Source organism: Engraulis encrasicolus, chromosome 18 (genome assembly GCF_034702125.1).
Source record: "Engraulis encrasicolus isolate BLACKSEA-1 chromosome 18, IST_EnEncr_1.0, whole genome shotgun sequence".
Lineage (NCBI taxonomy): Eukaryota > Metazoa > Chordata > Actinopteri > Clupeiformes > Engraulidae > Engraulis > Engraulis encrasicolus.
The window spans coordinates 30,033,196-30,048,195 of NC_085874.1; the positions used below are offsets into that span (position 1 = coordinate 30,033,196).

General features: G+C 43.6%; 2 protein-coding genes across 2 annotated transcripts in view; one reads left to right on the plus strand and one right to left on the minus strand.

Moving 5' to 3' along the window:
- The window catches only part of kif1ab (kinesin family member 1Ab), a 64,001-nt gene extending 57,975 nt beyond the window's left edge, over positions 1-6,026 (minus strand). The window contains exons 1-2 of the mRNA XM_063223410.1: positions 5,789-6,026; positions 1-210 (exon numbers count right to left, since the gene is read on the minus strand). The exon at positions 1-210 is cut by the window's left edge and continues 26 nt beyond it. Coding sequence (XP_063079480.1) covers positions 1-80 — 80 coding nt within the window. The 5' untranslated portion in view covers positions 81-210; positions 5,789-6,026. The remainder of the gene's footprint in view (positions 211-5,788) is intronic.
- Positions 6,027-13,923: 7,897 nt separating this feature from the next.
- agxtb (alanine--glyoxylate and serine--pyruvate aminotransferase b) overlaps positions 13,924-15,000 on the plus strand; it is an 8,953-nt gene continuing 7,876 nt past the window's right edge. The window contains exons 1-3 of the mRNA XM_063223411.1: positions 13,924-14,239; positions 14,456-14,648; positions 14,745-14,809. Of these exons, the coding sequence (XP_063079481.1) occupies positions 13,964-14,239; positions 14,456-14,648; positions 14,745-14,809 (534 nt within the window). The 5' untranslated portion in view covers positions 13,924-13,963. The remainder of the gene's footprint in view (positions 14,240-14,455; positions 14,649-14,744; positions 14,810-15,000) is intronic.

Here is a 15,000-nt window from a genome sequence, read left to right on the forward strand (position 1 = left end):
ATGCACTTGCTCTCCTTGCCGATCTCTCGGTTGTTGAACGGCCGCACCCGCACCGCCACCTTGACCGAGGCCCCCGCCATCTTGCCTCTCCTCTGGCCGTGGGGGGGGACTCCCCACTAGTGTGTGAGAGTGTGTGTGAGGTGGGGAGGTCCCACTGGTGTGTATGTAAGTATGTATAAGAGTTGGTGAGTTGTAGACAGGAATAGCCACCTACAGGAGTAGAATGAAAAAAATGAATAGGGTTTTGGTTAATGATGTTCCGTACAGGGCGGGGACAAGGCATAAGCGAACTATGTGATAGCTTAGGGTCCCCATGCCACCAGGGGGCCCCAGTCAGCGGCAAAGTTCCAGTAAGAAATGAACTCTCCACCATTTTCCCTTGTCAGATATTTCTTTCTCATGTAGGGTGAACATTGGTAAAGTGGGACAACTGGTAAAGTGGGACAGTTAACATTTATCATCAATATCTTCATATTGCTTTACTGTAGCCAATTAAATCTTTTGGATATATTTTCTCTAGCATGTAATGTTTAAAATATAATATTAAAGATCGCCTCTCAACGTTTTCATTAAAACTGCCGTGTTCCCCAATGTTATTGAATGTGTTACGCGTTGGTCCTGTTTTAAAAAACGCGCTGGTTGCTTTGTTTCAAGACGTTTTTGCAAGCTGGCAAGGTGGCTTGTGGAGAAACGAGAGAGTGTTCCGTGTTTCTCGTGGAAATGCGTCTCTGATTGGCTCACTCCTCCTGCTCTCGAAGAAACGCGTCTCTGATTGGCTCAGTCCTCCAGTCCTTGGAGAGAATGTAATGGCAAACAGAGTCGCCACTTCCCCGGGTGGTACTGCACTATAGGGGCGCCAGCGGAGGCGTGCAGGCTCCATTCAGGGCTGTGCTCTTTCGACAGCGACCCCTAGGCTTGCTGCAGGCACGGAGCAACCAGAGTGAGTTGGCTTTATGTATGAGGCTTTGTGCTGTGTGTGTACCTGAGAGTAGCAACCAGCTGATAGCTAAGCTAAGCTATGTTTCGGGCCACCAGACGTTGCTTGTTTTGAAAACAAGCAGAAAAAAATTACTCGACATGTTTTTAGATAAATGGGTCGATATAAACCTTTGTGGGCAACGCCTTCTTTCGACGTGACGAAACACAGAAAGGCTTTCGTGATTCGCTCGTTTCTCTGCATTATTTATGTAAATTGGGAAACACCGGGAAACACAGCCAGGAGAGTTGACGCACCGCTATGAGAGCCTTGCAAGTGAGTTTAACTTGGGGTGACCGTCCGATCTTCGAAAGGAGTGAGTAAAACTGAGTTTTATCGGAAGTTGGCCTTTAAGTGTGGTTGTGATGTCTTCCTGGTGGGCGTGATGACATGTCATTCAAAGGCTGAGCCAAAAAAACTACGATTTTGAAAATGACATAGCAATCTGAGGTCAATAATGTTAAGGGCTTAGCACTTTCAAAATTGATGTTAGGCCTCAACAACTGTTTTCATATGAAAGGTGACTTCATTAAGTATCATCTAGTTAAAAATTCATTAATTTTTTTAATAAAATATTTTAATTAGGGGCACATTTTCCACTGTCCCACTTTACCAATGGCTATTGGTAAAGTGGGACAGGGCACATTTTTTATGGTGAAACAGCAAATAGTGTATTATATTTCAATAAAATGTTGCTTATAATTGCTTATTATAAGAAAATTACCAATAAAATCTTGTATTAGTCTCTTTTTCAGTAGTAATATGCATGCTGTATCAGGTTTATGGGTGCGTTGCATGTAAACAGGTTTATGCAACAAATTCTTCATATAAAGGTAACAAAATGTATGTAAACAAACAGTTTTTACATAAATGCACATATAACAAACTTAAATATCCATGTCAATTGTGTAATAAATAAATTGAAATGTAAAAAGCAGCGATGTCCCACTCTACCAGTGGTCAGGAAGTTCATTCTGAACTTGGCCAGAACTGTTTAAAGCAAAATAATTTCTTCTGTGATGAAAATATTTCCAAAATTTCTGCTTAATTTTGTTAAAGACACCCTAGATTTTGAAAATAACATAAAAGTTTGACATGTGATGTAGGCCTAATGGCATTTGCCTACAATGGCAGAGAACCTGAAATTTCAAAAATCGTCCCACTTTACCGATGTTCACCCTACCAATTACTGTCAAAATGTAAACAGAAGCCATTAGATATCAGGGGACACCTCAATAATGGTGAGTACAATGTAATTTTTCATGAACTACTTTTAATTATAAACACCCTACAATAAACACAGAATATAATATGAGAGTAATAGTTTTGAAGCCAAACTAAGATATCCGTTTGTGACAAATGGCTTTCGAATTGAGACATTTCGCTCCAAGAAGTGCAGTGCATGATCTACAGACAGCCTACCAATGTCCTAAGCTCCTACCCCTCACAAGTAAATGATGCTAATGAATCATGTGATACTGAGTAAGTGGTGGTATGGGGGGCCCCAAATTGAATTTTGCTTAGGGCCCCATAAAGGCTCTGGCCGGCCCTGGTGCCGTAGTACAGACCTACTTATGAAGCATATGATACTGAGTAAGTAATGGTATGGGGGGCCCCGAATTTAATTTTGCTTAGGGCCTCATAAAGGCTTGGGTCGGCCCTGGTGCCGTAGTACAGACCACAGACCTAGCTTACCGGTATCCTAATGGCTGACGAACTGAATATTGTGATGACTCAAGCATGCCGTCATCACACACACACACACACACACACACACACACACACACACACACACACACACACACACACACACACACACACACACACACACACACACAAGCAAGTAAGTAAGGAATCACTCCTGTTCTGGCAGGCCCACATTGGCTGATGAGTTGAGGTGCAAAACGCACACCAGAAACAGAGGTGCCGGCAACCAGAAAATACACTTGCAGGAGGAGAGAAGTGCCGCACACTCTCAAGTTAAATAAACAGTTTTTAATGTGACAACGTTTCGGCCTACATTGGCTGCCTGTCTCCTACAGAATTGACTGTAAAATTCTGCTGACATTATTCAAGGCAATAAATGGTCTTGCTCCCTGTTACATCTCTGACATGCTCTCTTTTTATGCCCCTGCCTGAGCTCTCAGATCCACAGATGCCAAGATGCTAAGGACCCCCCCACCACTACCACCATCAAAGCACATTGGTGAAACCGCCTTCAAAATGTACGCCCAAGAGATGGAACGCTCTCCCTCTTCACATCAGAGATGTCACCTTCATCGACTCCTTCAAGAAGCAGCTGAAGACCCACCTCCTCACCTTTGCCTATTCTTAGCTGCCCAGGCCACACAGCGACCATCCACCCCCGAACCCTACTCATCACCCCGCATCTTTTTCATTACAGACTTCAATATAAATGACATATTATACATTCTAATAAATAGGCCTAATAATCTTTTCAGTAGGCCCAACAATCATGCTGTGATCCATCCAACTGCTCATGATTTACAGTGTTACCGTAAACACCTGTGTATTGGCTAAACTTAGAGAATTACTTAGGGTTAACGACTGTATCTCAAGACTGCAAGATACAGTCTGTGAACTCATGTTATTATTTGCTAACACAAGCAGTCATTACTATTTTTGTATAATTTTTCAGAATTCGTGTTGTTAATTTTCATTTTTGCACCACACTGAGCAATGTTACTAAGACAGAGACATTTGCATAAGCGCACACACGCGCAGACATGCGCGCACGCACACACACACACACACACACACACACACACACACACACACACACACACACACACACAATTAAACATCTGTCGTGCCCACACTGCATTATGTTTTGATGGCCATGTCAGTATTGCATGGCTATCTGCCTTCTCTGTGTGTGTGTTTCCTGTGGAGAGAATGCCTAGGCCCACACGCAGCCGAGACAGAACAGTCTTTGTCTGATGCTGCATCCATACTGGCCCTCAGCTGACAACAGTGGCTGTTCTAATGCACTGTGTGTGTGTGTGTGTGTGTGTGTGTGTGTGTGTGTGTGTGTGTGTGTGTGTGTGTGTGTGTGTGAGAGAGAGAGTGAGAGAGAGAGAGAGAGAGAGAGAGAGAGAGAGAGAGAGAGAGAGAGAGAGAGAGAGAGAGAGAGAGAGAGAGCGCGTGTGCGTGTGTGTTTGTGTTCGTGTATCAGGTTAGGCCTACGCTTGTTTAATTAAATCATTACATTTACAAAAATATAGGCCTACACACAGCAAATTAGGCTACTAATTGCACCACAGAACAGCAAACCTGCAGTGTAGTTAGTGGCTATGGGCCTACGGTTAATGGTGTGCTGATAGACTAGCGCCACCCTCTCGTTGCGGAGCGCATCCGGTGGAAAAACACAGCTGAGCTACTGCACGCTCCTCACTTCAGTCCGGCTCACTGCACCATGAAAAAATAACACAAACAGCGAGTATCCTTCTATCAGGTTTAGAAAACACACACAATAGCCTATATAAACTGGCCTACTCGGCCATCTTGATTCTAAACACAAACGCTCGAAAACGTATGTTCATCCTCTCTCTCTTCGCAACGCCGGCAGGTGTCAGCCAGAACGCACCCCTGCTTTTCATCCGCGCCACTGTATCGGTCTACTGCTGTGGGTTGGGTAGCAAGCCGTGCTCCGAGAAACTGGAGCGCGTGCATCATCAGCTGGCAAAACAATGCGCTGAAAGCATTTAGCCCTGCGTTTAGTCGCGACTGCCGTTCTCCAAAACGGCTGACTCATACGTTTCGCATTTCTATACAAAGAAAAGCCGCCGGAATTTTTGCTGTCTGTCTACTAGGACGCCGTTAGAAATCCCCAGCACAGTTAGCCTAATTCGTGGTGCACTGACTATAAAAACAATGGCGCCGTCGATGAAAATGCTCTGGTAAAATAGCACACGCATAGAAATAAAGCAAATCTGCACATTAAGAACAAAAGTCATATCATTAGAAGGGGCAATCAACGAAGCGCAACCTACTCTGTCGATTTGATGTTTGTTTCCGCTCGGATGGTGAGCCTTTAATTTAATATCAAGGCTACCAGTGAAGTAACTACCGCAATGTAAACAATGCGTCACCGCATAGCCTAACGATCATCAATAGGCTATAGCCATTGGCCTACAAATCCTATTTTCGTCGAGACTGACGCCAGATTGACAATAACATTCAATTTCGCAAAAAAAAAGCAACGGTAACCCTCGCAGAATCGTTGATCTCAAGTCGTCAGTGCAGAATCAGCATAGGATGACCTATTATTGCTTGTACGCAGAGGAAATAACCTTGTCTGGCCAGGCCAATAACATCAGTCCTAATTGCGTCCTATAGCCTATTTATTGCTGTTTGTCAGGAAAAAAAAACATCACCAAAATGGCCATCTAGGGCAGGCCACAGCCCTCTCACACGCACACAAACACATAGGCTACACATACACACACACAGCACATCATCAGCTGTCGACACATCAAGCTGAACAAAAATACACCACTAACAGCACTCAGAAATAGACAAATAATCCTGAAATCAGAATTAGCATTCCAAAACATATTGCAAATAATCACACAATACATTTTTATACACACAGAAAAACACACATACACACACACAAGCACACATCGCCGTCCATCAACCTAGGCATCTGCCGTGATCCCAGATGATGGAGGATGCGGGCATCCAAAGACCTGCGGCATATTCACGTCCCAGATTCAGTCTCCCTTTCCCCTTTCCCGAGCCCTGTGGATGGATGGATGGGTGAGTGATGGGATGGAGGTGTTGTCTTACCAGGGCCTGTCAGTGGTCTCCTCTCCCGGTTCGGTGCTCTGTGATGGGGGCCTGCGACTCACGGCCGATCCCCTGCTCCGCTGCTTCTCTCTGGCCTCTCCTGTGCACTCGCCACTGGCTGCCTGTGCACGCGCATGCGCGATCCAGTGTGTGTATGATTGACTGTGTGTGTGTGAGAGAGAGTGAGTGTGTGTGTGTGTTGCTGTGCCTGGCTCACAGTGTCCTTCCTTGCTGACAGACCCAGGGGGGGCCTGGTACGCAACGTCAGAGATGGGGAGGGTCTGTGTGTCTGTGTGTGTGTGCGCGCGGTGCAGAATCACCACAGCAAAAACAACATGGCGGACAGAGATGCAGAGTAGGCAGAGCTATGGACTGAGCCACAGAGATGCTGATGACATCAGCAGGAAAGAGGTGGATGGAAGCAGAGAGGGATGGGAGGAGAGAGAAGGGGGGGGGTGACAGAGGGGGAGGGATGTGTTGAGAGCAGAGAATGAGAGAGAATGTTAAGAGGGAGAGAGAGGGAGATATGAAGGGAGTGAGAGAGAAGGATGTGAAGCTGGAGAGAGAGAGAGAAGGAGGGATTCAGAGAGAGAATGATAGAGAGAGGGGAGGCAACAGTGATGAGAGCAGGGAGACAGATGGTGAGCGATGCGATGGGAGGGGTGGGGCAGGAAGCTCTGGCACAGCTGCAGTTCCCAAGTTTGGTCACAAGGGGAAGTATTTTCTTAGACAATACAGACAACTATTCATCAAACTCTCTCACTCTCGCTCTCGCTCTCTCTCTCTCTCAGGGAGTTTGTCATGGAATCAGAGAGTTACAAGTGAGCAAAGCACTGGACTCCACATTGCTCTGAGGATACTATCCTATATGTATCTTTAAGTCCCTTTGAATAAAATAGTCAGCCAAATGAAATGAAATGTAATATTCCAGGCCTCTTATCCATGATCAAGGTGGGGACTGATGGGCATATGGAATAAGTTCCAGAAGGTCCCTTATGCTATCATTTAAGTGAAGTTCCCTGTCACACACATAGCGAATCTTTGCCTCGTCCATGCAGGGGGGAAGTAGATGGATGTTCACTGGTGCATATAGCATGAACAGGTGCATAGCATTATAACATTTACAGCTGGTGCACATTACTGACGGCAAGAGAATAGATTTAACCCTCTGGTTGTGTTAGAAACATGGTTACGTTCATGTGTTAACGGTCAAAATTGACTGCCTACACAAAAAAGGTAATAATAAATTGATTAAAAATCTGATTTACATATTTTGTGATTCATACCTTTTGGACGTCCTTTTGAAACATTTCCAATGTGATTTAAATGTTATTCTGCTTTGTTTTAGTGATTTGTAGGCTTTTTTTTCTTATCTTGCACCAATTCGTTTTATTAACCCTCTGGGGTCTAGGGCCTCTCAGAGGCTGTCAGGCCGTTTGGAACACCTTTACTTTTTTCAAGTATTTCAACTATCTATACTAATGTGGCACATATGGTTGCATTCTTAAAGGAATAACAAAAAGAATATGAGAGTAAAGTGAATGTAATATAACTGTATATAACTTGGGGAGATGTAAATTAATGGTCCGGTTATTTTTGACCGAAACACCATGAATGTAACACGTTAGTGTATCTTCCACAATTCTTTAGAAATTTCATCATATTTCATTTTGACCATTTGAATAGGTTAGCTGGAGGATATCATGAAGTGTAATTTGTGTATGATAAAAAATAGAGAAGTTATTTAAGAATGAAGTTTCAAAACGGTCATTTTTGACCGTAACACAACCAGAGGGTTAATGCTTCCCAAAACCCACATTTGCAAAACGTAAGGTCGGGGTAGAAAACACATACAGCCACAGTACCTGTGTGTTATTTCAGACAAGTGTGTGCTCCTATGAAGAGACATAACAGTCATGCAGCTAAAGACATTTGTAGTGCACATATTTATTTTGTTTGTTTGTTGTTTGTTTGCAGGGTGGTTGGGGTGGGGGGTAGCACCAGTAAGAAACGGCTTCTGTGACTGCGACCATGTCTTCCACTTCCACTTCCACTGCTTGTCTGCTTCCAAGTCTACTAGGGGTGTAAATAATAATCGAAATGTATCGATATATCGCGATATAATCTGACGATTGAATCGAATCGTATCATATCGTGGGGCATTCTTAAGTATCGAAAATGATCGAATCGCTGGCCCCTGCCCAATGCCCTAGCTCCATAACATAATAGAAGTGGAAAAGTAATTGGAAAAAAGTCGAATCGAATCGTATTGTATCGTATCGCAGGGCATTCTTAAGTATCGAAAATAATCGCATCGCATCGAATAATAAGATATCGATATTGAATCGTATTGTCATGGGGGCTGTGATTTACACCCCTAACAGGCACCTTCTCTCCATTCTTCCAGGCAGGTGTTTATATGAATAGCCCCTCAGGGTTCAAAGGAGCATGTGCACTTTGACCATGACTGACCTTGTACAGTAGGGTGGAACTCAAGGCCATCTGCTTTTGAAGGGCTCTAACTCAAACATGAGGGAAGATAGAGAGTTGACCAGGTACTTGCTTTTGTCACTTTTGACTCCAGATGAGAGAGGATGGAATGAGAGAAGGAGAGAAGCAGGGCCGGATTAAGATAGTTAGGGGTCCCTAGGCTACAGGTCACTGTGGGTCCCCCTGGAAGGCCGATTTCGCAACATAATTACGAGCTAGGAATTAAGGATAACATGTCTTTCAACTGTGGAGAGGAGTATTGACCAGATTTAAAACTGTACACAACACGACTGATTATTTTTTTTTCAATACCGCATCTTGTCTCAATTCAGCCATTTTTTTTAATTTTTTCTAATCAGGGCCCCCCTGGCAAGTGGGGGCCCATAGGCTGCAGTCATATCTAGCCTGTGCGTTAATCCGGCCCTTGGCGAGGAGGGAAGGACCATTGTCCAGAGGTGGAAAGAGTACTAAAATATTGTACTCAAGTACAAGTACTGTTACTCTGTTGAAAATATACTCAAGTACGAGTAAATTTACCAGTCAAAAAATCTACTCAAGTAAAAGTAAAAAGTAAATAATTTAAAATGTACTTTGAGTAAAAGTAAAAAGTTACTTTTTAACAATCAGCGTTTTATGCCTCTAGATGTGCAAGGGGTGCACTGGGTTAGAGGAAGAACAGCTAATGTTGTTCTCCTCTGAGTTAAGTGAATCTCCATCGTCAGCCTCCATGTCAGCCAACATCGTTTGAGTGAGAGACAGGTCGCACGCGCCAACTCTTTATAAACTAGGCTAGAATTCTAGAGGTTTTTTTTGTTTGTTTGTTTTTTTTATTCAGTAACACTTGTGCTGTAAAATGTACCGAAGTACATCACTCGAAATAAAAGTTACTTAAGTAAAAGTAAAATTACAAATTTTAAAAAGTAGTTTAAAAAGTACAAGTACACAAAAAAGCTACTCAATTACAGTAGCGCGAGTAAAGTAATTAGTTACTTTCCACCTCTGCCATTGTCAACAGCATTGTAAGTGAAGAACATTATATTTCTACTCACTTCTTCTTTTTCTATGATCTTGCAAATACAGCAAGAGTCCTGGACACTTTTTGGAAGTTTGAACTACTACACAAAGGCTGTCCATGACGGCTTGGATAAGTTACAAGACGACAAAGGTCCAAGGAGATGTAGAGAAGTTGAGAAGTTGCCTTTTCGTTTTGAGTGGCAGAAATAACTGAATATCTCTGCACAGTTGAATATATTACGCTGTTCTTAGTAGGGTATTTTAATCACCACCAGGACAGTCATAGGTAAGCAGTTAGGGCATCAGACTTGTAGGCCAAAGGTTGCCAATTCGACTGCTGACCCGTCAGGTTGGTAGGGTAAGTAATTATCCATTGCTCTGTCCCATCCTCCACATGAGTGAGCATGGTACCGCACTGCTCCCTTGGGGCGCCATTGGGAGATGACCCTTGCAGGGGTGAGACATGAATGCGATTTTGTTGTGTGCAGTGTGCACTTGTGTGCTGTGGAGTGCTGTGACACAATGACAATGGGAGTTTCACAGGTGGGCTTTCACTTCACTTCACTTCACTAATCAGAGGCCACATAGGGTGTGCGTTCCAATATGCGTCCTCCACTTGTGTCCTCCACTTGCGTCCTCCACTTGTGCTTGTGACCTCATACCAGGAAGTAATGCGTTGTGATGACATCACTGGCAACAGCATTATATTTCAATATCTCACGAAAGCTCAATTGTAAAGTCATTTTCTCATTTGCAAACTGGATGGTGAATGAAGAATAGTCCCCCAAAAATTGTTTTGGTTAGGCTGACAGCGGGGAAACTTAATTGTTTCCTCCACTGAGGCGAGGCATCAGCAAAACGTGAGGCCACGAGCACAAGTGGAGGACGCAAGGTCACATATTGGAATGCGCAAAGGGTGTGGATATACAAAGGAGACTTCCTGGATTGCCTTATTTACTTTCCAAATTCGACCCAGTCTTTAAGAATAACCCAAATCCTTCCAATGCCACCCACCTACCTCTCACAATCCTCCCAAAATTATGTAATCCAGTGCCGCGCCTCTCAACGGACGCTGAGGGTGAGGCAAGTGAACATGTTTGGCTATCATGTATGATGAGGCCAGTATCCAGCAGTCAGCAAAGACATGATCATTTTTGGTATTACACCTGATTAAAGGTTATTGAAGGGTGCCAAATCAAAATCTAGAAGTATACATTTGCATGTGACATTAATTATCATGTTTTCATATGTGGAGAATCCAATGCTGTCATCAGATTCAAGATCAAATTTTAGGAAAATGATTAACTCATTGTCTGGCAGCCATTTTCAAAGCAGATATGTCTATACGATTTGCCTCCATGTGCACCTTTTCAGAAATCTTGCCTTGGCTATCAAGAGATTAGAGGCTGTCTGATGAAGGGCAGGATGCCTGAAACGTCACATTAAAATAACAGAAACGGGAGCTTGGTGTGCAGACTTTATTTTCATTTTTCATGTGACTAGTCCTGCCCCCAAAACTCTTGTGAGACGGATGTGCGTGTTTTTTTCTTTGTTATACTGGCCTACAGTAGCCACGAGGGCTGTAGTCAAGTCCACCTTTGTACTGTAGAGTCTGACAAGTTCATGACCAAACTAGTAAAGTCCGAGACAAGTCGGAGTCCAAAGAAGTTAAAGTCCGACTCCAAAAACATTTGTGTCCAAGCCAAATCAGAGTCAAATGCCAATGACAAGGATGAGTTTCAATGACATGAAAGTTTGAAGGTAGCCTAATCAACATGCATGACACTTTAGAATCTCTGATGGTCCAGTGTTCCAAACCAAATTAAAACCAACTCGGGAGAATGCAAAGCCTAATTTGGCAAGACCAGTGTCCAAATCCAAGACAAGTTAGAGTCCATCTAATAGAGAGTCCAAGTTGAGTCCAAGTCCATAGAAAAATGGTGTCCGGACTCCACTAGTCACCATGACAAATGACGCTGATGAGGTCTTGGACACCTCAACTCTTCAGCTTGATTCTGTCAATGTCCTTCCTACTGAGTGTTATGTTTATTCAGGATTATTACATGTTTTGGTGATAGTAGCCAACAGGTATACTTAAAATTAAAATTGTATTATTGAAGTGTAATGGACACTCAGTCATGATCCTACTATGACACCATTGGTGGACCACCAGGGCCTACCCTGCTATGAAAGCCTTGAAGCTTGAAGCTATGAAAATCTTCAGAAGAAAAAAAATCAGAAGGATGTGTAGTCTAAAAATACAGGGACTTTCCAGCTATGTGACATTCACATGGTTCCAGAATGGTTCTCTTTTGAACAAAACATATTATTGCACTCAGTAGTGGTTAATAAAAAGATAAAGCTTCAGTGACGCAAAAGCACGACATTTGAGTGTTTGTTTCTACATGTAAGTTGATTGGTAATGACTAATGACTAACAAAATGAGCAACTTGACCAATACCGTTAGCCCAAATTATTGACCCATGCTACATGAGAGATTGGCTGGTCAAGGTCAAAGTCAAGTTCAAGGTCAAGAACATTCAGTGTCCCAAAGGCTTATCAAGGCACATATCATCTCCCAAAATGTGCACACGTGCAAGTCTATTGTTGTTTCCTGTTGTTTAATATTAATAATGCTAAGATCTAACATGCCCATGTGATGCCACTCGGAAGTTAATGTGTGCTGTTAAGTTAGCCATTGGGGGTCACTGTGCTGATTTTGCTTAATTTGTTTTCACCTGTTTTGTCCAGTCTACCTTCATGTGCCACGGCCCTTGCCCTGGAGTGTGGGGTTGTGTACTGTACAGTATGTGTACTGTATATGTGTGTGTGTGTGTGTGTGTTGCTCATGCAATGTATTTGTAGGCCCTATTTGAGAGAAAAAAAGCGAGATTGAACAGTGTTTTTTTTGTTTGGGGGGGGGGGGTTAGTCATTAGTCTTATTAACACGAGAAAGAGGTGATGATATTGTCATACCAACAGTTGCACGTTTGACAGATGCTCACATAATAATTAGCCTGGACCAGCTAAAAGCTGTTTCAAGCCTCTGCCTCTCTCTCCCTCTACGCTCTCTTCTATTTTTGAGGTAGAAAAGCTTGGGTATGAAAGGTTTTAAAAAGGTAATGTTCAACTTTGGTAGCAATACTGGTTTAGACCTGTACACGTGTGTGCGTGTGTGTTTTTGGGGGGTGGATGGAGTTGGACGCATGCCCATAGGAACAAGTGATGGCAGACTGGTTTGTACTTGTGTCACACCTAGACCTCTGTGTGTGTGTGTGTGTGTGTGTGTGTGTGTGTGTGTGTGTGTGTGTGTGTGTGTGAGAGAGAGAGAGAGAGAGAGAGAGAGAGAGAGAGAGAGAGAGAGAGAGAGAGAGAGAGAGTGAGTGTCCACGAGAGAGAGAGTGTGTGTGTGTGTGAGAGAGAGAGAGAGAGCGAGAGAGAGAGAGAGAGAGAGAGAGAGAGAGAGAGAGAGAGAGAGAGAGAGAGAGAGAGAGAGAGAGAGAGAGAGAGAGAGAGAGAGAGAGAGAGAGAGAGCTGGGAGGATCACTCTGAATACATGCTCTGGCCAATCTAGACTCGTACAAACAGTCAACTCCTCTCTCGTTTCATCCTTTTCACCACCCCTCTTTAACCAGACAATCCAATCAATACACCCACACACACACACACACACACACACACACACACACACACACACACACACACACACACACACACACACACACATCAAAGCATATTATGTATGATTTTAGTTCACAGTGAACAGACTGGTGAAGTTGCTTGTGACATTAAAATGGCTATCGTCCAGTCAGATAGTGCTAAATAGTTAGACTGGACCTATTTGTAGTACATTAGCACATAACTACTTCAAGAGTATATCTCTAGCTATTAGCGCAACATATAATATGGGCGGGTAATAGCAACAACAACAACAAACAACAACAACAACAACAACAACAACAACAACAATAATAATAATAATGATCTGTACTGGGTAACATGACAAAAAATGTGATGTTTTGTGAATATTTAATAAAGTAATTAATAATAACTTATATTTATATAATTATATAATAACTAATAATAATTTAATAAGTCATTGATTAATATTGACTGGTTTGACTATAGCACAGTAGCTAAGTGCTCCAGCTAAACATGTCTATGACTGGTAATTCAGACATGGAAAAGATCCACCTTTTCATGGATGAAAAATGTACATTTCCAAGCCATCATGAGTAGCCTACCTAGAAATTGTTGGCAGTGGTAAATTTGAAAAAGATAACGTGTGAATAGACCGCAAAAAGTCTGGGAATAAACATCTAAAAATGTTACATACTCTACCTTTAAGCCCTATGTTTCACATTGGGGGATGCTGCCACAAACTCCACCACAATGAGGCAGCGTATGGCTGTCCTTACAGAATAGCAGATGATACCGAAAAGGAAAATGTTATATGAAATATGAAATATGTTATGGGAAATACTATAGTAAGTGAAGATTTTCTTGGGAAATACTATAACAGGCGGCGTCACATTCAGTTACGCAAGGCCTAAAGTGGCCCACAGGTCAAAGGATCTGTTTGGGGGTGGGTATCGTCCGTTAGTCCAAACTTAAAACTCCTCTTCAGCGAGTGCACTTCGCACAGGCACGCACAGGCGCGAGCACCCGAACATGATGCACAGGGCTCTGATCTCCCGGGGCGCGCGGCTGGTCCAGCAGGCCTCAGCCGAAACAGCCCTACTCGCGCGCACCACTCCGGCAGCAATATCATGTTCTCAAAACCGACCGGCATCCTCCGTCACCATCCCTCCCCCCGCGTGCATGCTGAGGCCTCTGGAGGCACCTTTCCGGTACCTGTTCGGGCCCGGCCCTTCCAATGTCCCCCCGCGTGTCCTGGCAGCGGGAGGAAGACCCATCATCGGTCACTTACACCCAGAGATGTACGAGGTAAACAAACAAACAAACAAACAAACAAACAAACAAACTAAAGACATTGCGTATTCCTGTTACTAGGTGTGCCTTTTCAACTTTGCAATTACGCACCAGCATTTGGCTGCTGGTGCACAGTCCGTGCAAGAATCTTGAGTACCTGCTTTCAAGTTCAGAGAGTGATAATGCTTACCTCGCAACAGAGACAAATCTCATGTGGTCGATGTCTTGCAGATTATGAACGACATCAAGAAAGGAATCCAGTACGTCTTCCAGACACAGAACAACATGACGCTGGCCATGAGCGGTTCGGGCCACGCGGCCATGGAGTGCGCCGTGTTCAACACGGTGGAGCCGGGAGAGACCGTGCTGGTGGCGGTTAACGGCATCTGGGGAGAGCGCGTGGCGGAGATCGCTGACAGAATGGGTAGGGCAGCTGTCTTATTATCTGTTATGCACTCTGGGACTAGCTTTTATTATAAGTCGTTATTGTAATGTGGCGCCTCGATTTGTGGTTCAACAGGTGCTAAAGTCGTCAACATGGTGAAAACTCCAGGGGAATACTTCAGCAATCAAGAAATCGAACAGGTACTCACATCCCTACTGCTGCTGTCTTGAATCACCACGTTTGCACGGTTTCGCTGTGACTGTGACTGTAGTTTAGTAAATTATTTTAAGTGTCAACCAAACTGCAATATAGACGATAGACTTGACAATGTAGAGATGATGCGTTATGAGTAGCCTATGCCATGCGATTGTATGTTTGTGTGTGTGTGTGT